We start from the raw sequence: 22,653 nt of genomic DNA, 5'->3' as shown, positions 1-22,653 counted from the left end.
TGGTGGCTGCGAAGGATTGAGTCTGACTCGTGTGATCCAAACATTTCCAATAACTTCAGTGTTTTAAAGTCCAAAATTCAAAATTTATTGGAAAACAAAAAGATGTAATCGTTTCCAAAATCCACAACATGTTTTTGTGTAACAAAATATTCTCAGTCCATATTTGTTGGTGTTTAGCCGTTCAAAAACAACCTTTTCACTGTGGTCAAGAAACAGTTTGCTAACCTGCTTGCCGCACACAAAGGGAGGCACCCACTTGTATTAATGGGGCGGTCTAGCAGTAATCTAACGGCTCCAAAAATAACATTCATTCAACAACAACAAAAAAAAGACTAATTTGATCAGAGAAATCACCTAATCCAAACTGAAGATTTTGTTTGAGGATTTTTTACTTATTTTTTTTAGTGAAATCATAAATTATGACAATAGACGTTTGAAGCTTTACTCAAAAACCTCAAAATTCAGTACAGCCCTAGGTACAGTAATACACAAGTTGTGTGCCTTACTAAAGTCTTGAAAAACATGTTTGAAGGCAGTGTTGATTTTGCAGGTGTTGACTGAGGCAATGACACCATTGTCTGCATTTTCACGTGTTAAGGGATTTACCTACTTTAGAACAAAACACAAAAAAGAAAAAGATAATATGAATATTCATACACCACATGTGGAAAGTAGATGACAGAGGGACGGAGAATAAATAATATTGGTAGTAGTATTTGGCCTAAATGACCATTATTGCATGTCAGATTTTGAAAGATTTTCATATTGAGCATCTTTACCATCCAGAGATTCATCTCCTCCATAGACAATCAATCGACTGAATCACAATGTTAATTCACAATAACTTCAAGATAGAACCCCCCGCGTCAAGTACATAAAATGAAACGGCGCTAAGCAAATGCTTCAAGTGGTTCCTCAAGTTTTTAGCCACCTAAAAAAAAATCCACCTAAAAATCATTATCAGTTCAAGTGTACGCTATGGAGAATATTTTCACTGCTTTACTTTGCTGTCAATCAGCCCTTTCCGATGGGAAACTGAAGCCGCAATCCCAAAGCCACCAAACTCTATTGACAAAAAATTTACAGAACACTGGAGTTGCTGGTCTGCTGCTGCCTCAATCAGTTACTGCGAAAAGCAAAGTGGCAAAACATTCTAAATATAGCACACACATAAATTGATATTGATTTTTTTAGGTGACTAAAATAGGTTTTGCTGCGGCCACTGCCCATAGCAGTACATAGCTTACCTTCGGTGCTGGTAGATTTGGTTTATCAAAGATGCTAACTGATGTAGCAATCTTGCACTCTTGGTCGATCTTCATTTTGATGAGCAATAAAATAAACTCGATGAGCCTCAGTTGATTTTACTTGAATATACAGTATGTTTAGTACAACACAAATCTGATCAGAGAAGCTTTTGGCACAGCACGTGCATGGACAAAAACATACCAAAAACTTACAACAGCGATTCAGCCTGGAGTCTAAACATCTGCAAGGTCTTGATTGTACAGTATCTCACCTAACCTAACCTTCAGACACCCTGGAGCCTCCTCACATGCCTCCATGCATACTGTAAAGGACTATGAGGCCTCCAGAAATACATAAACCATGATGGATGAATCATACATCCACACAGTTACAGAAATCAGTTATATCCAATATAAATCAAAGATTGTGCCCACATTGTGAATATTGGTCATTCCTGTGTGTCTGTGCTCCAACAGATAGCCTAAAAACCCTTTTATTTTCAGTCATTAAAAATACAGCAGTTCATTTTTTATGTGACAGAACAAGTTCCTTGGTGTTAAGACTGTCTCTGCTTAATAGCTGTAGGGCAGACTGTTATGAATGACCGGTAATAATACATTGATAATTAAAACTGACTACTAAAATTCAGTGGTTTGACCCAATTTCAGTGATAAAAATAGATGCAAGCATGCTAGTTTTCTGTGCCACTAAAATTGAGTTCCTCTGTCTTTTTAATGAGAATAGTGAGAGCAGGGTGCATCTCACACTTGTTGTGAGTGGTTGAGTTTGGTGGTAGTTTTGTGGCATGGTTTTAAAATGCCATCTAAGAGCTGGTAATTATCAAGCAATTTGTTATCCTGTGTGCCACAACAGAAATTACAGTGTTATGCCACCAAAGGCTCCATGCATCCTACTGGAAAAAATCTAAATAATTAAATACTAATATGGATTCCATAGAAAACTGTTGACCAGTGTGGCTGCTGCAGCCACAAGAGCAAACACATGAATTATGCAGCAGCGATTGCTGTCACCCCCAACCCCCAACCCCCAACCACCACACTCTACCTTTATAGGTTACAAAGAGCAAATGACTGTGCTGTTTTCGCTTGGCTCCATAGCACTAAGCATACACTATCATCCCCCCCGCTTCTGTGAAAATACTCTCATGTTTTCTTTGCAAGCCTGTGTATGAATGTTGGATTCGATCACCTCCTGTACGGTGCCAGGTTGACAACCTACTGCTCCAACACCAACATTTCTGGCTTAGCGGCTCCATATCTAGTGAAGTATTTTGCTCAATCACGCGTCTGTTCCGCAACATTTCTTTCGGCTGCTTTTATGAGAGCCTAAGCACACTCCCCACCCTTCAGTTTTATTTTTTAATCACCACACTGCATCAGGCAGGCTTCCATCTAGAAAGGGCAACCCTCTGCCAGGCTTACCACCTAATCCATCAGCAGCCTGTCCGTCAGCTCTCTGTGCTGCACACTCCCCAGTCTTGCCCACCACGTGCCACTCCACTCCTTGTCACTCTTCTCCGCTGTGCTGTGGAAACATCCGACATCTCTGCCAGTCTACGTGTTGCCAAAATAACCTTATCTAGGACACCCGGGTTACAGGTGACGTCAGTAGCTATCAGCATGTTTAATGTGTGATCCCGCGTTGACAGGAAGGCACCTTTTTAGACATTGATCTCTCCAATACAAATTTCCATGATAGGCGGAAAGGCGCTTAATACCTGCTCCCACTGTCTACATGGGAAAGCTGATCGACGCAAGTTAAGGCTAGACAGATGGCAAGAAGCATCCGGTTTGCCGTCTTAGCTTGCATGCTTATCTGCAGACAGACAAAATCCCCCCTCACAATTGACACTAAGGGTGGAGATAGGCAGGTAAGCTTGTCCTGTGAGGAGGAATCTATCAGAAGACCAAAATGCTTGTCTTTTCGTGTCAGCTGATTCACACAATAGAAGGTGCTCTTCAGAATCTGATTGCCGGCATACTAGAACGACACAAAGTAGTCTGCTTCTTCTTTAAGCATTACACCTCTACCTTTCTGTCATTCTCAAGATTTTTTTTTCATCTGTAAGTGAAGCAGGATGTTCCCCCCGTAGCATTTCAATAACACCAGCTAAGCCTCAGTCTGTCTGAATAGTGGTAACAGCATGGGGAGGGAGACTGGAGGGGGATAGACTGCTCCCTTCTGAAGGGATCGAGAGCTGCCCATGTGCCTGGCGGATCACTGGCTGATAATAATGTGGCACAAAAGCCCAACACGCCACTAAATCCCCTGTCTGGGGCCGCTGGTGTGTCATATCAAGTCCCCTCGGGCCTCTCTACTCTGTCTCTGTGCCGGCATGGGACATCTCCTCTCCTCTATTTTCCACTTAATGGTTCACCTCCATCACTAACCTGCAGCCAGTCTAATATGTGTTTCTTCAGATACTCAATTCCCCTCACCTCAATGATTCTCCTCCGTCTGCAAAGTAGAGTGGATGTGGCAGGTCGTTGTGAGGAGGGGGAAGATGTGAAAATGGTTATGTGCATGTATCCACACAGAGACTATGAAGCTATTCTAATGTTTGCTCATGTACGTTGTTATATTGATCTGAGACAATGAAGACCTGTGAGTGAGAGCTTCACAGACAGTGTCGGAAGGACTGCCTGTTTACAAGACAACTGCATTGTCCTGTTTAGGGCTGCAGCTAATGATAATGTTCATTCTCAATTAATCTGTTGACTGTTTTAGTAAACCAGTAATCATGGGGCGCCATGGTGGCCTTGGGGTTAAAGTACAGCCCAAAATCACAACATCCACTGCGTGTGTTGGCCAGGGCCTTTTGTTACAGACATTCTCTCTCTATCCTCAGTTTATTTCTCAATTGTTAGCCATCCTATAAAGACATAAAATGCCTTAAAATAATTAAATAATAATAAAAATTCATTCATTTACTTAAGTGTCATGGGTCGGCTGAAGCCTATCCCAGCTGACAGTGGGCGAGAGGCGGGGTACGCACTGGACACATCGCCATACTATCACAGGGCTGACACAACTATATAGAGACAGATAACTATTCATGCTCACATTCACACCTACAGGCAATTTAATGTCACCAACTGACCTCTTTGAACTGTGGGAGGAAGATGGAGAGCCTGGAGAAAACCAACACTGTCAGGGGGAGAACATGCAAACTGCACACAGACCGGTTGTAGCTGGCCGGCAGGTCTGACCTCTTGCTGTGAGGCGACAGTGCTAACCACTGTGCCATTGTGCTGCCCTAATAATAATAAAAATAAAAAGCAATTATTGTTTAGTCTATAAAACATGATAAATTGTAAAACATGCCCATGGATGTTATATTACATCTGAAAGCCAAAGCAAATTTTGCCTGATCAACAGTCTCAACCAAAAGATATTCCATTTACCGTTATGTAAAACACATAAAAGCAGCTAATCTTGACATTTAAAAGGCTGGAAACAGAGAAAAATTCCATTTTTGCTGCATTAAACAGCAGTTAAGGTTAAAGAGATACTTTGCTTATTGTAAACCAGGTCTGTATCACCATGGTGTTGGGAGTGTGTGCAGATGAACGGTGTTAAGGCACCCCACCGTGCTGCCAGCTCTGGGAACTCCCTGCCCATGGCTTCAGCAAAGTCTGCGTCATCGGTGGATCTTGGCCCGCGGACGGGCGAGGAGCTGCTAGAGCTGGTGATACGGAGGGTGCCTTACCACCATTCATCTGCACACACTACCCACATTATGGTGCTACAGATCTTGTTGAAAATCGGCTAAGCATCGCTTTAAGTGCTATCCAATTTGTTATCAAATAATTTTCTGTTGCTCAATGAATCAGTTTCTGCTCAATTTCTGCTCACTGCTTCATTTTATACTCTTACAAAATGTACTGCTGTTCTTGTGGACAGAAAAATGATCTACCTAGCATCTACACAGAGCCTCACAAATAATGAAATATTATGACGCTGGGGTCCTTTGGTATCAGTAATAGCAAGTATAGCATTTTGTCTCTATGCAATACAGTGATAGTCTTTCTAATTAATACATTGTAAAAATTATTCAGCTAGAAAAGTGAAATAAACTCGGAAAATTGTGTGAGGACTTACATTTCCAGGAAAAAAAACAATACAATATTGCCATAACTAATATTGTCCATTCCTAAACTCAATTACTGTAATGTCTTAATGTCCTAAATGGTCCAACGATCAGTTGTCTGGAATTCATTAGAGCCTGTGATCTGCAGTTGAGATGGAGATCCTCAGTGATGTTGTTAGGATCGAACGTTATTTATGAGCCACTGAAAAGCTGTGTTGCAGACATGCTGTATGCTCTTAGGGAGATAAATCTTCCATACTCCTCAACTCAGCCATCAGCTCATAAGATGTACAGTAACTCCGTTCTCACCTCCGGTTCCCAAATGTCAAATATTTCATGAAAGCGGCATCAGAGAAAGAGGCCCTAAACTGTATCTGCAATCATCATTTTTTCTGCTGGTGTCTTGTTTCTGGCCGTGCCGTGTTCGTCTATGTGATGCACACACGCGTGAACAGCAGGAAAATGCAGCGAGCCTGCACGTGCCAGGAGATAGTCGATGCGATTGTGTCACAGCGGGATGACAAGGTCAGATGGAAAGGTGTCGGCAGGCACTCCACAGGGAAGCAACACCATCAGTGGTTGGGAAGATAAAACTCTCGCTGCTCTTGACCCCTCAAGATCTCGAGCGTTTTATGGCCTCGTTCCCGTCTCAACTTTATGTCCAACTAGGCCACAGTGCTGCTGCCACTAAAAACACACATTAAGTACTTCATGCAGTATTTACTGTGTTAAAGTGCACCCTTATTGACACTGCTGCCTTTAGATGACAGCCGAGAGTATGTGGTTATTAGTAGGTGGATATTAGTGATGTGGGGCTAATGTAAAGGCCGTCAACAATAAAGGCGTACATTATAAAGCTGAAGCTTAATCTACATTTCTGTGTTACATCCTACTCTGTGATCTTACAATGCTCCCTTTCCTGAACGCATGTGCTCCTGCACTAAAAGCAGCAGTGTAAGTGATCCTGTTATTAATAGACACAGTCTGAACACATCAATGCTGTTGAAGACCGACGCCTGGATCAATAAGAGACAAGAATGGCGTCCACTTTATTATTTCCTCTACGGAGCTGAAAGGGTGCGTGTGTCTGTTGTGCACATGTGTTACTTCCTCTGTTGTTCAGGATGATGGAGGTGCCAGTTTTTTCTGTTTACCTAACACGGCGCTAATGTCACATCAGGTCAATGAGCATCACTCAAACACTGGGATGAATTAATTGTCATCGCTCAGCCATTTGGATATTACTGCTATATTTAGCGAACATATGATAGAAATTAGCACAGTTGTCCTGAATTTTTTTGCCCCAATTCCAGATATGAGTGCCAACCTTGAATATTGATTATTGGTCTTTATTAGTAAGCATTGTTGTATTTTTCTGTCAAATCCAGCTGCACACTAATGCAAGATGAATACTGAATCACCCCTGTTGTTAAGGTTTGTTCCGGCCTAGGTAATTTCACACCTGAATGTCCGAGCCAAGGTCTACTCTGTACCAAGGCTCATACACTTGATCTGATAAGTTTTGGTTTCACATTACAATTACACGAGTGCAGTTAAGAACTATACATGACATATCTATGTCCTGTCGTCATCACCTATTTTCATCTCTTTATTCTTGACATTGATTGGTTTGTAGATGGACTCTCCCATCCAATTGTATCCCCTCTGTCATCCTTTTGGAAAATAATTGAAAAGTGTCTGCGGCTCATTTTGTTATGTTGCTTTCTTCAGGAACAAACTGAAATTTCTCTGCTCTGATCCCCAACACCTGTCTGCTTCAAGCGCAGCCACTGTCACTCTCCCTGTCAATAAACTACAGCAACCCTACGCACTGAGGGGCTACACTAATCTTATCACTTGACGATTGTTTACCAAAACTTCCTGCAGTTGGCCTGAACGTGCAAACCATCCAAAAAATGTTTTCACACCAGAGACAAACTAAAACATGGTTCACTTTGATGCAGACCAGGACCGCCTCTTTTTGTCAAACCAAGCTTCGGCTGTTTGGTCCGGACCATGGTGGTTTGAAAGAGCCAAAACTACTTGGTTCAGGCTAGATAGCCATTTTGGTTGAAGAATACCTGGGTTGACTGTTGATAGAAAGACATGAGGTGAACCCCTCATCTCCAGTGAGTGAGTTATCTCGATCTCCACATCCTTATTTTTACTTTCACTTTAAGAATGACGCATGGCTTTTCTGCCCTGGCACTTTCACTGTCTGAATAAACAGCCATAAACCTGTCAGAGAGGAGCCGACATTCCAGTTGTAACAACCAACCCATCTGGCCTTACAACAGTAACACAACGTAACACTTGTTACATAACATTGTGGCCTGTTGTTGCCTGTTATTTTCACTGTAACTGAGAAGCTGTGCAGCATGAAGCAGCTGCTAGCAGTGTTAATTTACACAGTGTATGTTAATCCTCTAAATGCTCAACATTTTGTTTAGAAAAGTAGTGAAAATTAATAACATTTGGCTTTAAAGTCTTGCAGCAGATTTGTACCCTGTGAATATAAGAGGAGGAAGGTCCCAGGTGAACCCGCTGTTGCATACGTCAAAGAACAGTAGAACAGTAGAACAATACAGGTGTCCAAAGTGCAAGATGACGTCTTTATATTGCCTGTGTTCTCCAAAAGACAGTCTAAAACCCAGAGATATTAAATTCAAGATCATGTATAATAGAGAAAGTGGCAAATTCTCTCATATGAGAGGCTGGAAACCGCATGACCAACGGTTTGTTGGGTTGTCCAGCATGGTAATACTTCAACTTTTCATCTAGTGCCACCAGCAGCTTGAAATTTTGGGCTTTTGTTTAAATACCTCGCCAGTTATTGCATGGATTGCTGTCAGATTTGGTCCAGACATTTATGTTTCCCCCAGGGTGATCTCTGAAAACTCTGGTTTTCATCGAGTGCCATGCAAACGTATAACCCAAGTACAGTCTCGAAGAGCCACTGGCGTAGCTGGAGACTCTTTGTCTTGCTGCTTGATGAATAACCTTAATGATTAATTGATTTAACACATTTGTTGTTCATTCATTTTCTGTCACTTGACTAAAAGGTAAATCGACAATGTCTCTCCAGCACTACTGAGGTTGTTTCCTCAGCAGCTGTGGAGGAACCTCAAGCCAAATTCAAAAAGGTGGTGACACTTGATGTGTTGTTTTGGCTCTAATAATAGAACCTGGTGTATTATTTTATACATTTTGATTAAGGGATTAGGCACAACACTGACACAACACTATGACTGGTATCCTTGAGGTCTATTTCCTGTTTGTGGTCCTTTGAATTGCATGCCATATGCCCTTCCCTTTTACCATTCATAAAGTCGCACACAGTGGAAAGGTTTCTGTCCCTGCCGATCCCTCGCTAAGCTGAGCCAGGCTGTCCCTGTGATGTCACAGCAAGCCCCAGCTGCCTGAGTTGTCCCTGCACTGTCCGTCCCACTGTAGCCCGCCTGAGCCTATGGGGAGCCAGACGGAGCCGGACGGGGAGGGGGATTAATTCTGCAGCTGCCCTGTTGTTGTTGTGAGTGCTGGTTACAGCATTGTGATCTGATAAGCGACTTATGGATGTTACTGTTGCTTAGATTGAGGCGGTATCTATATCCCCCTCCAGCTCTTCCCCACCCCTCCAATTCACAAATGCATGGAGATGGCAAGGGGGCTTTCATCTCTGGGACTTTGATTCCCATGAATAGACTGTGGCTGCTCTGTCTACTGAAATATTTATCTGGCATAAATGAATCATGTACAGATCTTTCTTTGGTGGCGATGAGCAGATATAAATGGCACATTAGGCTCAGTGGGTTGAGAAATTCCAAAGCTCAGGGATTTGGAACTAATTTGACTCCAGTAACTATGGTAGATGGCCTCAGGTTAAGGTGAACAATGTGCAGACTGACAATGCCGAACTCCACATCACACCTCACCTCCCTGTCTTTTTTTATGACCCGACACATGGTGGTCTTTGTGTGTTTCTATAAGGAGCCAAGTCTCTCGTCATTCCTCCGCATTTTCTGCTTTCAGAGTATTTGCTGTAGTTTTTCTTCACAAAGCCTCTTGACTGTGGTTTGGCTACCATTCATTTGTTCGTGTTAGATCAATGTCAGTAGCCCTGAGCTGCCCGCCCCCACCCACCCCGGTATTATTGAATGAACCGTGTGGGAGCCTAGCTGCGGCCAGGTCACGTGCCTCCTCATCTACACTTTATTGACCAGCCTACGATTCTCTCTCAGGCTCATTAGTGCTTGTTCGGAATCTCAGCAGCGAGACTCTGCCTGGACCTGTTTCTGTAGAACAAAAAGCCTTTTTACAATTTGATTGGCCTCCAGATGGATGTTATACCCCTGGTGATTGACTCATGGGCCCTCCTGAAGGATCCCAGGGCTTAGTAATGGAGCCAACTGACTCATCGCTGTGTAATCATAGACAAAGTAGGTGACCAAAGAAGTTGTAAAATGCTGCCGGGATGTGACATGATCTCTCCTCTGATTTGTTATAAAAGCTTTATTTGAGGTCAAACATGAATAGCCAGAATAAGATACGGTTGCTAAAAATATCTTGACTGGAACAACGATTTTCACTTGATCCTCTTTTTTTAAAAACAAGGATTAGTGCTACTGTTACTGTGACAATAGGGAGTCTAAAAATACTTGGGGATGAATTTTAAAGTATTGGTCAGGTGTTTTCATGTGTTCTTTAATATTTAACCCTGAGTGTCATGTCGTGCTGTGCTCGTCATATGCTCAAGTATCAGGTCATTATTGTTCCTGTCATTGGTGCCATTAGATGTGTTTAATCTTGCTCGTGTTGACAGTCATGGCAGCAATACTTTTCCACCCCCACCACTTCTGCCTGACCTGAGCTAATACATTACCACTCATGATATCATAAATCTGCAGAGGATGGTTTTATCCGGAACATATCATAGAAGAATTGACAGACAATAAGTTATAACTTCAGGTTTGGCTGTTTGTGTTTAAGATAAACTATATTGTAACTATGGTACTTACTGTAGTAGTTATTAAGAGACTAAGCTGGCCATGTGACATAGAAAAATTGAAAAACTGTTAATGTAAATGTCTGCAGAATATCCAACATATAACCATAATAATAAACTTGGTGTGGCGGCTGCGGCTGGCTTGACTGCAGAGTTTTACAGTGCTGCTGTTGTGCTGTGCTGCTCTGTCTCGTCTGTACATGTGGTGTCAGTTCCCTCTTTTTGTGCTGCGATGTTATCAGTTATAAATGTGAGAGAAAATGGACGTGTGGCCTGCATAGACTGTGGCTTGAGAGTGTGTAAGAAATGTCAGTTGCGTTAGTCTGTTTAAGGTCAATGAATGAAAGTTCGTAGCTACACCAAGTTACGTGTTACATGCACAGCTCAAATTCTACGTTCACTACCGTGCATAAAGAAGTGGTATTTTGAGCCCTGTGATAGCACAATAGCAAGTTTTCTTGTGTGATTGACATACTTTAATTATTAAAAAAAATCTCCCAGGTGTCATAGAAACGATTTTCCACATCAGTGTCTCTGTAACCTACAACACTCAGCGTGGGATAAAAAGACAGACTGGGGAAGACCGGCATGCCTTGGCCAATGCCAGAGCATGCTGGGCCCAGTTTTTTCCCCATTGGGCACCGTCTCCAAAATACGTGCCCCCTTGTGACTATTGTTCCACCCGTCTGTCTGTTGGCTGACACAAGCAATAATCCTGACATCTGGCCTGCATCCAGACTCATTACGACACTTGATGGCATTGATCCTTCCTCTAGAGGCTTCCCCTCCAGAGCTGTGTACTCCTGCTCTCTACTCCTACTGAGCTTAATTTGGCTCCTTGTTCCTTCTCTCTCTTCTCTTTCCATGCCTCTTACATTGTTTTTATACAGCCGGCTAGTATGGGCGATATGCTGGCCCCATTAATAGATGAAAGGTGTTGTTAGAAAGCCTAATATAACACAGATTGAGAATCATGTTCGCACTGAGTATCCGCCCAGTTTCCCATTCTTGCTCTCTTTATTGATGTCAGGGTAGTTGAGCCGTGACACGCCCGCAGTTAATGAAATTAGTGCTGAGAAAATGCACAGTGTCCACCAGGGAATATTAAGAGCAGTTCCCACTGAGACATCTGTGGTAGTGGCTGAGTACATTATCCACACAGTATGTTAGAAACTAAGGAAATGAGCATTATATGGGGGGAGGTAGATCCTATTAATGCTTGTAGAGGGAACACTGTGTAGAGGCTATTTTGATGATGGAACTTCCTCCATCTCTCAATCCTCAGTCTGTTGGATTGTGCTGTTGGCCTGTCAGGGCTGGCCTTGTGTGCTACTTTTAAATTTTGTGAAGGCCACACACACAGTCAGGGTGCACATGAATGTCAAGCTGGATTCTATTGTTACTTTGGTATGTCAACTGCAGAGTGCACACTGGTGGGTAGAGCACTGAAACTCTATACTCAAGTATGTACAATTCCTCCCATTAAAAAATGACTGTAGTCAAAATGAAAATTACCATTCAAGTTAAAGTAAAAAAGTATATGCTTGATGAATTACTTACTTACTTAATTACTGAAGTAGCTTTAGGCTAAGTGCTTTCTGAAGTGGTGGTTCCCCACCGGTCCAGCCACAGGGTCCAGATTTGTCCTTAGTCATTAGTTCAAGGTTCACACACTTTAAAATATTCAGCGTCATACTTGTGTTTGGCCATATCGTTGATCTAGTTTGCTTTTTAGGTTTTGGTATAAAAAATGTGGGCAATATGGTCTGGTATTGTCGCTGAAACCTGCCTCTTGTTCTGGGTTTTGCTCTTTATTGACCGCATCGTGGTCAAAAGACAGGAGGTGCTGCTTTTTGTTACAGGCAGCTGGCAATGTGGCATCTGCAGTTTACTCAGTCCACAAATTTAGAGCAGACTAGCTGTAACGAAGGTAAAAATGGCAAATGTAGTGCAGTAAAAGTAAATTACTGGTTCAGAAATATACTTGATCAAATAGTAGTTTAAAAAAGTGGCATGAAAAGTACTTGTTTCTTCAAAAAAACTACTTTTTTACTCATGTGCATTACTTGTCATGTGTTACTGCCCACCCCTGCAACTGAAACAGCTTTGCATTTCCACAGTTTTACTATAAATTATTCATCCTATTCAACTGAAACAGTGGGACTGATGGGCCAGACTAGCCCAGTGTTACTCTGGCAATTCCTCAAACTCAGCTGACCACTTTCTGGCTTTAGCTTCGCTTTTGCTCTGCTAATCCAATTAAAGTGTTCAATACGTAGCCTTTAAGTGGATCAAGTGTGCGAGAATAGGAGCTGTAGCAGAAACCTGGAGATCAGGTAGCTTTTGAGGACTTGAGAGGCACGACTCTTGAGTAACTGGTCATAAGATTTGTAAGTAATTCTGCTACCAGCTGGCTGCGGTCAGAATAGCAGATCAGCACATAATCAGATTAAAAACAAAGGAGACTGAATTGGCATATAAATATGTACATATGTGGTTTATAGGGCATTTAACAGAGACAAGTGATAAAAACAAGTCCACTATGGCACATTTATGTGTCACAGCCTTGGTCTATTCCTATCCTTTTCCTGCCCAAGTTATTTATACAAAATATAGAAAAAGATAAAGAGTAAAGTATTGTCAGTGGTTATTGTATTAATACCTATGTTTATAACCATACCAGCAGACAATGCAGCTTTTACTTACACTTTGCATACAATCCCTTGTGTCAAAGCTGCCAAGAGGAGAGAGCAGAAGGACTAAGTTAAGCAGTAGCAGTACCAGCTGCAACTGGTGCATTGCAGCACCTGGCCTACCACAGCACACAGGCTCCTGCTGCGAGGGCTCATTCAGAACACAGAGACACAACATCAATCACAGATGCTCAGCCAGCTCCTCTGGCCTGCTATTTCACACAGGCCTTATGCTGCAGTCACCAGCCATGCCAGCCCCTGTTTTCATTTGTCATTGTAGACACTAATTCCTTGATCACCCAAGCTTCTTAAAGATTTAGTTTCTTGGCGCACTTTGTTTGCTGGCTTTGTCCCTTGATGTGCAAGCTGAGATTGCGTTTTGGCATATGATCAATTATCATTGAGGCTTGAGTGGCGTTTTAAACACTGGCCAGATATTACAGTTACAGAAAGATGATAATCTTACTCAAAATTGAGATTCTGAATTTGGCTCATAATTCTGGGGGCATTGTATGCCCTCATTAGGCAGTGCTGATAGTTACACAAGGACAGAGAGATGGGGAGTGGCTGGACTACCCAGAGAAAACCCATGTTGACACGGGGAGAAACATGCAAACTCTGCGTGGAGGGGCTCCCCCACCCTGGGTTCTAACCAGGAACGCTCTTTCTGTGAGGCAACAATGCTAACCACTGCACCACCGTGCCCCCCATTATTGATGTTTGTATAGGGTAGGGATCTTGTCTGACATTGAAACTATATTTTGTGCTGCAACTTTAGCAAACTATTTCTTACAGAATATCTGCTGTGCTTAAATAACCAAATTAACAACAGGTCCAAGGACACAGAGTTTTGTTTCTTACAAAGACTAATACATAACAAAAAAATGACATCATAGTTGTGGCCATAATCATGCAGCCCTGTCCTCATCCAGTCCAAACTCAGTGAGGTAGCATGCCTTTGAGTCAATGTCCTTTCCCTCCCCTTTACTCAGTGCTGTTACTCATTCCAAACCACCTGTCTTCCCAGTGTCACCAGGTGAGCTCTTGGCTGCAAATTCTGTTTTCATTTCAGATGAAAGAGACTAGGCCTACAGAAAGGAGGAGGGGAGTTACCTCCTCTCAAGGAAGGACCTCCTACCGCCAAGGTGATGTAGGATCAGTGGATCAGCTCCTCAGGAATGTTATGTAGTGCTGTGTTGACGCTTGGCCTGAAAGCTCCTGTTATACTTCTCTAAGGGCCAAATTTACATCCTATGAAGATACCACTAATCAAAAATTCAATTGGACTCTGTGTCCTGTTACGTGTGAAAGATAAAACACCTGTTGAAAAGTTTTATTTAAGTAGCCCAGTATCATAAATCCCTATTTCCCTCAGTGGCTTCACAACTTGAGCAACATAAAACACCCTTTGTCCTTTTTGACCCACACTTCGGATAAGGGAAAAGTCCCCCAAAAAAATCCTTTAATGGGGAAAAAATGGAAGAAACCTCAGGAAGAGAAACTGAGTAGGGATGCCTCCTTCAGGACGGACATTTATTAGATGTTGTGCGCAATATTACTTACTATTTCCATGCGATTTAAGTACTCTAAACATCTGGCAAGCAGTGTTGTATTGTATGTTTCCACTGTAAACAAAGAACAGAACTGTCATTCAGTTCAAGGAGTCACTAGTTTACTACCTAATATTGTGGACACAAGGCATCTGGGCTATATTGGTCCCACAAGTGATAATGCCAGGTATCATGGCAGGAAGTTTTCCCACTTAAGCAGCAGGCACCACTCTTTAATCTCCTGCCTGGATCCACACACCCTTTTGCCACCACGCTAATCCAATAAACCACCTATGCTGATCTGACGTCTTGCATAACAGGGCTGGGATAGCCGAGCCATGTTTCTCTCGGTGACCAAATGACTACAGGAGGGCAGTTATTTTTAGCCCCCGAGCACATGCTAAGGAGCGAAACTATCAGGAGATGATGGTAGGAGGAAGGAAGGTTTGGCAGTCACTCCTACAGTAATCCTCCATGTAAAGCCAAGTGGATCATTAAAATAACAAGAGCGGTAATTTAAGATTCGGGTTTGTGTAACATGAGTGAGAAAGTGCCAGCAGTAAGGTGAGAATGAGAGAGAGGGGAAAGAGAGCAGAGAAAGTGTGACTTTGAAGACTGCGGCAGCCTTTTGTTTCCTCTTGACTTGTCATGACAAAAGAGAAATACTGTGGGCAGGGGGACGACATGCCATGCAGGTTGCAACTGGGGCATATCCGGTATGAGGCTCTGGTTACACTACCTCATGACTCTGTGTGTTGTTGTTGCTGATATTTCAAGCAGCCAGCTTCCCTTGCTTGTGTTCCCCTCCCAGCATGCCTCAGAACGTCCCTTCCTTCCATTTTTAAACTCCAGGGTTTATCTGTCGTTGTGGAAGCTATGCTATGCCTGCCCTTACCTCATAACCCTCGACACCACTACTACTACATGCTATAGGGAAGACTACGCAGCATTCAGCGGATCACATGCATGCAACTTGAGAGTCTAAGGGAAACTGTTGACTTAAGAGTTTTACAGTAGTGCTCTCTTGGCAGTGCTGAGGGCACTAATCTAGACGTATCAATTAAAACACGAGGGAAGGGAAATGTGAACCTCAGGAATACGGTTTCTGTCATTTCTCATTTTACAAACAAGATAATCCCGGTCAAATCTGTTTCTGTAGATGTGTCAGATATTTCAGCTTCAAATGGTACTTAAGTTTGGCACAACATTTGTTTTCCAGCATGTCCACAGTCACAGAAGTTAAGGAGAAGTCAGTCTCAAACTTGAACTGCTCTATCTACAAAATGCCTGGAGTGAAAACTAACAACTGTTGTAATCATTGATTAATTGTTTGACCTATGAGATGTCTGAAAATACTGAAAAAAGGCAAAGAGCTATCTTGCAAAGCCTTAGGGGAAATTTTGTCTTGTCTCTAGTCTTGTTCTGTCTGACCAATAGTCAGCTAACTTGTTCAGTTTACTATTACATAAAAGAAAGCAAAGCACTAAATCTGCTATCCAGAAGCTTACAATTATTTTTCTCTGTTGACTAATCAGTTAATTTACGAATCAGCTTTCCAATCCCGGAGTAGAGCCGCTGCTCCTTCGTGTCGAAAGGGGTCAGTTGAGGTGGTTAAGGCATCTGATCAGGATGCCTCCTGTTAGAGGTGTTCTGGGTACTGGTAGGAGGCAGTACCCGGGGCAGACCCAGAACATGCTGGAGGGATGATATATCTCATCTGGCCTGGGAATGCCTTGGGGCCCCCAGGAGGAGCTGGAAAGCGTTGCTTGAGAGAGGGACGTCTGGGGTGCTTTGCTTGGCCAGCTCCCCCCGCGATCTGGCCCCGGATAAGCGGATGAAAATGGATGGATGGATGGATGGATGGATGGATCAGCTTTATTCAATGTCAGTTATACCAGACTGACAAAATGACTTCCTGAACAGTTAGTGGAAACACAGAACTTATTGACTAGAAATATTGAAGAGCATCTGCATCTACTCATGGACAAAAGGGTCGGGCTTGTAATAGTTCGAGATAAACCTTAATGGCTGTAATGTCCGCTAGCTCAGTGGTGCTAGGTGAGATACCAATAGATGCATGCTTCCTCCTGCCTGTGATACGGTTGGCGGGTGTAGTTCGGTAGAAAGAAATAGGTCCTACATGAAACTGCTCACAACAAGGTCTGTGGATTGTCTTCAGTAACCAGGTCATGATTTCTGGAAAGAGACATTGCTGTTGAGTTTTTCACATGTATTTTCTTGGCGCTTTGAGTACCACAAGCTGAGTGCTATCTAGTTCCATTACATTGGAGAGAAGGCAGACATCTCTATGGCCGATATCTCCAACGTTTAGCAACTCATGCTTAAACATTCCAGACTGATAAATAGCTCTACAGGTAAGAGGAAAAATATAGATTTTTCCATTTTGTGTTGAACTGTCCCTTAAAGTGGATCCTGCCATACTAGCTGGAGTGTCTGTGCAATGCTATTTATTAGTTTATGAACAGCTGAAATTATATTTAATATATATGTTCAGATTTGAGGGATGATCCGTCTGATCTGAACAGCCTCACCAGGGCATAAGCAGGAAACCATGACATACCTGTACATACACTGAATATACAGGTTGTATGTCCTTGTACACATTTGTACATCTTTGCGACTTACTCTGTTCAATAGAGAGATTCTTCAGTGTGTTGTCTATTTGACGTCTGGCACTGCAGTAAGCAGCTTCAAGCGAGAGGCTCAAGATATTCAGACAACATCCCTAGACATCCTTTTTTCATGACGCAGCACCTGTCTGTCTTCAGCATGGAGAGCATGCATGTTAACAGCCCATCTGTGATAGTTTAGACCTCGCCTGAGGAAGACACAGAGATGCCTCTTGCCAATCAAAAAATAAAAATATTTGTATTTGGTTTAAAAAAAGAAACGGGAGGAAATGTGGTACATATATAAGCATTTCTGCGACCCACATGCAGCCCTCATTTGATGTGTTGATTTAGCCTACATAGCTCCATCCCACTTTGTTGAACCTAGTGGGAGCAGAGCAGAGATGGAGAGAAGAGTGTTATCCATCTAAGCAGAGGGTTTGTTGATTCTTTTTTTCAGCATTGAGTGGCAGCTTCTGACAGTCAAACATTTTCCATAAATAAGGCAGAATATTTGACTGAGGAGTGAATAAGCTCTGTAAGCTCTTCTTTTATACATGTGGTTTGAACTAAGTGAGTCGTGCATGGGCTGTACCTCTGCTCTTGATATGACACCACATTACTGTAACTGATTGACACACAGTTGCTCTTGTCAACAGCATGTCCATCTTGACAGGACATTCCCAAAAATTTCTAGCAACAATTGGACAGTTTTCAGTTGGGGTTGCTGAAATGTCTCTTAAGTAATCTGACATTTCCTAAATACTCTGTACATGTCACAATCCTTTTTTTACAAAGGCGTGTATCATTGACCAGGATTTTTTCACACACGTTGAAACTGAGGTCTCCTAAAACAGACAAAATGTGATGTACTTAAATTGTTGCTTTCCTCCATACAGTAGATGCTGTAAATGTTTCTGAGTCAGGCTGTTTTACATAAAGCAGGTGATTCCCTGTATTATTATTATATAACAGGGTTTTTCTCCAAGTTGGCAATTCACTGCGGAGGCGGTAATGAGAGATGTATTGTCAGTGAATGTCATTTGGCAATCCCACTGTTATATTTTCTGAAGCACCTTCTCACTCCATTAAGATAATAATTTGAGCATTATACTGCTGTTAGATTATTGCTTCTGATCTAAGGCAAGTGTATCATACAGATAAATACAAATGTCTCCTCGGTTTATCGTGTAGGCTGCAGTGATTGTAGCCTCCAACAATGACAAGTACATTGTGTGTACTCCACCATTTACACAACAAAATAAAGGCATTGTTGTGAAGTGAAATTTTAACAATGAGACATATCACAATGCCAACTTTATCCATCACAGCACCAAGAACGCATATATCTAAGGCCTCTAAAGCACCAAGGTCAGCTGTGGTCTCTACGGTTTTCTCTGTTGAAATCTCTGACTTCCCTTTTACAGACTCCAAAGACTCCTTTTGGGACTTTACGACACGCACCAACTCAAACACTTCAAAACACCTTTTCATCTTTACTTTTGTTTATGCTCAAGGCAGATTTTGTTTCTTATAGAATGTCTTTTCTTTCTCCCATGCCGCAGGATATGAAAAGACAGAGGACACATCAGAAAAGACGTCCTTAGCTGACCAAGAAGATGCCCGAATGATATACCTCAACCAGCCGCAGTTCACCAAGTTTTGCAGCAATCGAGTCAGGTAAGGAAATGTAGCATCTATGGAAATGTGTTGAATATAATGAGAAATATGAATGCACTGTTTGAACTGATGGAGAATATGAGACAATTGTGAGCCCCTTTTGGATTCTACATGTAGCATTACCACTGCTTGGGTGGTAGTCCATTTGAACCTAATACTTGGGTAGTAGTAAAGTTTTAGTGGTCCACATTTATAGCTTCACCAGATCAACCCTGGAGTACCACCCAAGCAGTGGTAATGCTAGAAGGTTTTAGGTCTGTGGTGGTCTCTTTGTACCCCCTTCAAAGTAAAATGCATGTCATCTTATATGTTTCTTCCCTATGCATTAAGCTAGGCATTGTGTGCTGCGTTGCATTGTGAAACAATATCTCCTCAAGTCAACTCTCAGTGCACTCACAGTGGTGAATAGGAATGGGATTGCACAATGGTCTGACACACTACTGTATGTCGACATACCTCCTTAAGGAATCTGATCTGTTTGATTAGGCAGTGGGAACCTCTTGCGACCGCATGCCTTTGCTGACGTCGACCCCAGCATCATTCGAACCCTGGACCTTCCGCATGGAAGACGAGTGCGCTAACCACTACACGTAATATTGCCTGTTGTATTTATATATTTGTTTGTAAGATGTTAGAATAAACAGCAGGGTTTTCCCGTCCATTACTTGGGTGCAGTGATTCTACCCTTTTTTGCTCCCCACCCTCGCCTACTTGCGCAAGTCCGGAGAAAAATAAAACATCTCTTCAAAGACAACACAGCGTAGCTTAACCGTAGCCTGCAGCTGCACTTTTGGAGTGGAAGAGGTACAGTCCTGATGGTCGCCAAGTCCTAGCAATGAGCCAAAAAGTCCATTATTTGTAGTTTTACCCTCCAACAATCTCATCCTACACTCCATAAGTCCACCAGCAAACTGCCCAAATCCCAGACCGTACGTCCTTGCGAGCTAACTGCAGCACACTGGACAGATTTTGGAGGTAACTGTAGTGTTCACAGAGCTTAGCTAAGCTTGTCTATTAGTCGTAAGAGGCATCATGTGGTTTTGTTTTTGTTTTCATTGGCCAAATTTTGTACTAAGCCTCAAACTGAGTAATATTTTTTTACATTCCAATGTCTGAATATTCTCAAGGTTCAGTGCTCTTTGAGAGGGTTTACTTTATTACATTATTATGTTAATAAATTGTATCAGTGGAATAAAATGGTCTTAAAATGATAATATCATTTTTCGCCATTATTTCTGGGACGATATATCATCTAACAAAAGTAGTTATCGTGACAGGCTGAGAAAATGTAACATATCCTCTCTTAGATTTGCTGCAGAAGATCAAGACACCATCTTCATGTTATTGAGGTTTAATGTGCAGCTGATGAGTAAAGGCGCCTGTCTCTTTTAGCCATGAACATAAACCTTCACACCAAGGCTTCGTCACGCAAGGTTGGCCTCTATCACTTATCATCCAGCATTCCCAGTATATTTCTTACAGCATGCTTTAAAGATGCTTTCCCATGTCACTTGAAATTAAATTTGATCCCAGCTGCTTTAAAAATTCACACTCCAAGATGTATTCTCTGAAGGATTTTGCTGTTGGTGCTATTTTTAACTTGGTCGTGACAACCCAGAGGCCATCAGTGCTTTCCATGGTGACCTGCAGCATAACTTGCCACTTTGCCTTTAACCCTACATTAACCTTCAGAATCACAAGCAAAACAGTTGAATCAAAGCATGCCTAGACTGCGTGGCTGCTACTTAAATGTCAGCCTGGGGGAGACTTTCCTGATGGCAAGCTGGGTTGAAAACTCAGAATCCATTTTAGGGGCCTTTGTGAGCATATGTTGTAAAAATTTGGTCTTGAGGAGAAAAGATTTAAGATGTTAACCCCCTAACCCCAACTCTGTCCTTCTCTACAAAGCAGTGAGAGACTGATCTACAATATATTTTACCTCATCTTGTCTTACATACAGACTTTTGAATATGTGATATAGTCAAAACGGTGTACAGTGGTTTTGATGTGAGGAGGCACATCTGATGAGCACAGAGAGGTGCTGTCCTACAGGTACCATGACAACACCCTCAGTGATACCATATTTGATAAGCACCTGCATGATTTGTATCACCAGTGGCGCCTCAGTCCAGATCAACCAGACTGGCCCTTTTTATCCTGTTATTCCTCTTGGAAGGAGTGCAGTGCTTTTAGCATTAAAGGTCAGGCTTGTTGGGTCAGGGCGTCCTCTGTCAAGGAATATTATTGTTAGCATTCCTGCTGCATGAGCAGCCTGAGATATGTATGTGCTTACGCAGACGCAGCTATAAGCTGAACAGGAATAATGAATGAAAATTGCAAGTGTGCTAATAGTTTATTTGTTTGTTCAGCTTCGTGTAATGACATGACAAATAAGCGACGCAAGCAGCTAAGAAAATGACAGAATATCTTCCTTACTCCGGTGTATTTCTTTAATTTACTCAATTACTCTGGATCAACCTTATTTTTGTTGTTAAGGTCATTCTGTAGATATCACCTCTATCATTTTAGTTTGGTTATTAATAATTCACAGAGCCAGGTCAACGAGCATGTGCAATCAAGACTGCATTATTAGCCTGTTTGCAGTAGCAGATGGTTGATGGTTGAGTGATATTGCAATAGAGAAGTTTAAGTAATATGGCCTTTGCCGTGAAAGAGCACCTCTGCATATTTTAAAAGTAGAAGTGTATTAAATTTTTGTGACCTTACCAGAGGCGTTCATTAATTCAGTGGGCGACTTGTCCTCACTGAAAAATAAAGGAAAATATCACATTAGTTCCGTTCAGCTGAAGCACACAAACACTGTGATCAAAATAAGGCAGGTAAAATGATCAGGAATAAATCATTGTTACAGATTCTTTAATATTCGACTGATCTGAGATATGACTGTCGTTGCTCCACCTCCCAGTTTAATCAGAGTCAGAATTAGTTAGACATACCAGTTTTAGCAATATGTAAATTAACAGAAGTATGTTTAAAAGTTTGAATGCTTGCAGCCCAGTTTTTAGAGATAAAAAGCAGACTTCTCTCTGAGCACACAGTGAACTGGATGGCAGCTTGCATGTTAATGCCTTTTCAAGCCGCATTTGTTTCCGACCCACCGCTTTCGGATCTGACTGTAATGCATCCAACTTGTGTCTTGTCAAATGATTTCAGAGGTTTAAGTGCTGCTGCATTATTTGAACGGTGAAGTCCACAGCTTGCAGACGGCTTTTGCTGAAATTTTCTTTGTCCTCATAGTTTCTGCAATGTGCCCAAATAATCATCTGGAACCTTGAAGGCCCATCACGCTTTAGGCTGCTCTAAAGATCTGATCTGTTGAAAAGGATTGGTTGCTGTCTCAAAGTGACCTGTGGAGACTCTTACAGGAGCAGGGGCTGTGATAAATGGTGAATCTAATCTTACAAGCTCACAGGTTTCTCGCTTTCGCTCGCTCTCGTTCTCCCTCTGCAGCATCGCTACCTGCAGAATATGTCACAGCTCACCAGCACGCAGACGAACACATATATGACTCCTGCCTCAGACAACAGGCACCTTGTTCTCTCTATACTATGCATGAGGATTGTTTAGATAGTTTATTCAGCTGAACTGGCTGCTGGCAGATCTGGCTGTAATGCTAAGATGAGTTATTGCTGAGGTGACAGCTCATCCTATGGCAAACAGGAGTGGCTGTACAAACCTTTTAACTTCTGTGTATCTATATAATGCTAATATTGTATTG

At 42.2% G+C, this 22,653-nt stretch overlaps 1 protein-coding gene across 3 annotated transcripts in view; it reads left to right on the top strand.

Annotated features, from left to right (window-relative positions):
• Nucleotides 1-22,653, top strand: part of atp8a1 (ATPase phospholipid transporting 8A1) — a 146,096-nt gene that overhangs the window by 2,964 nt on the left and 120,479 nt on the right. For all 3 annotated transcript variants that reach the window (XM_050041623.1, XM_050041624.1, XM_050041625.1), the window contains exon 2: nt 18,800-18,914. In XM_050041623.1, the coding sequence (XP_049897580.1) occupies nt 18,800-18,914 (115 nt within the window). The remainder of the gene's footprint in view (nt 1-18,799; nt 18,915-22,653) is intronic.

This window comes from Epinephelus moara, chromosome 4 (genome assembly GCF_006386435.1).
Source record: "Epinephelus moara isolate mb chromosome 4, YSFRI_EMoa_1.0, whole genome shotgun sequence".
Classification (NCBI taxonomy): Eukaryota; Metazoa; Chordata; class Actinopteri; order Perciformes; family Serranidae; genus Epinephelus; species Epinephelus moara.
The sequence above is the reverse complement of the archived record's forward strand: the minus strand, read 5'-3'. Positions and strand labels throughout refer to the sequence as shown.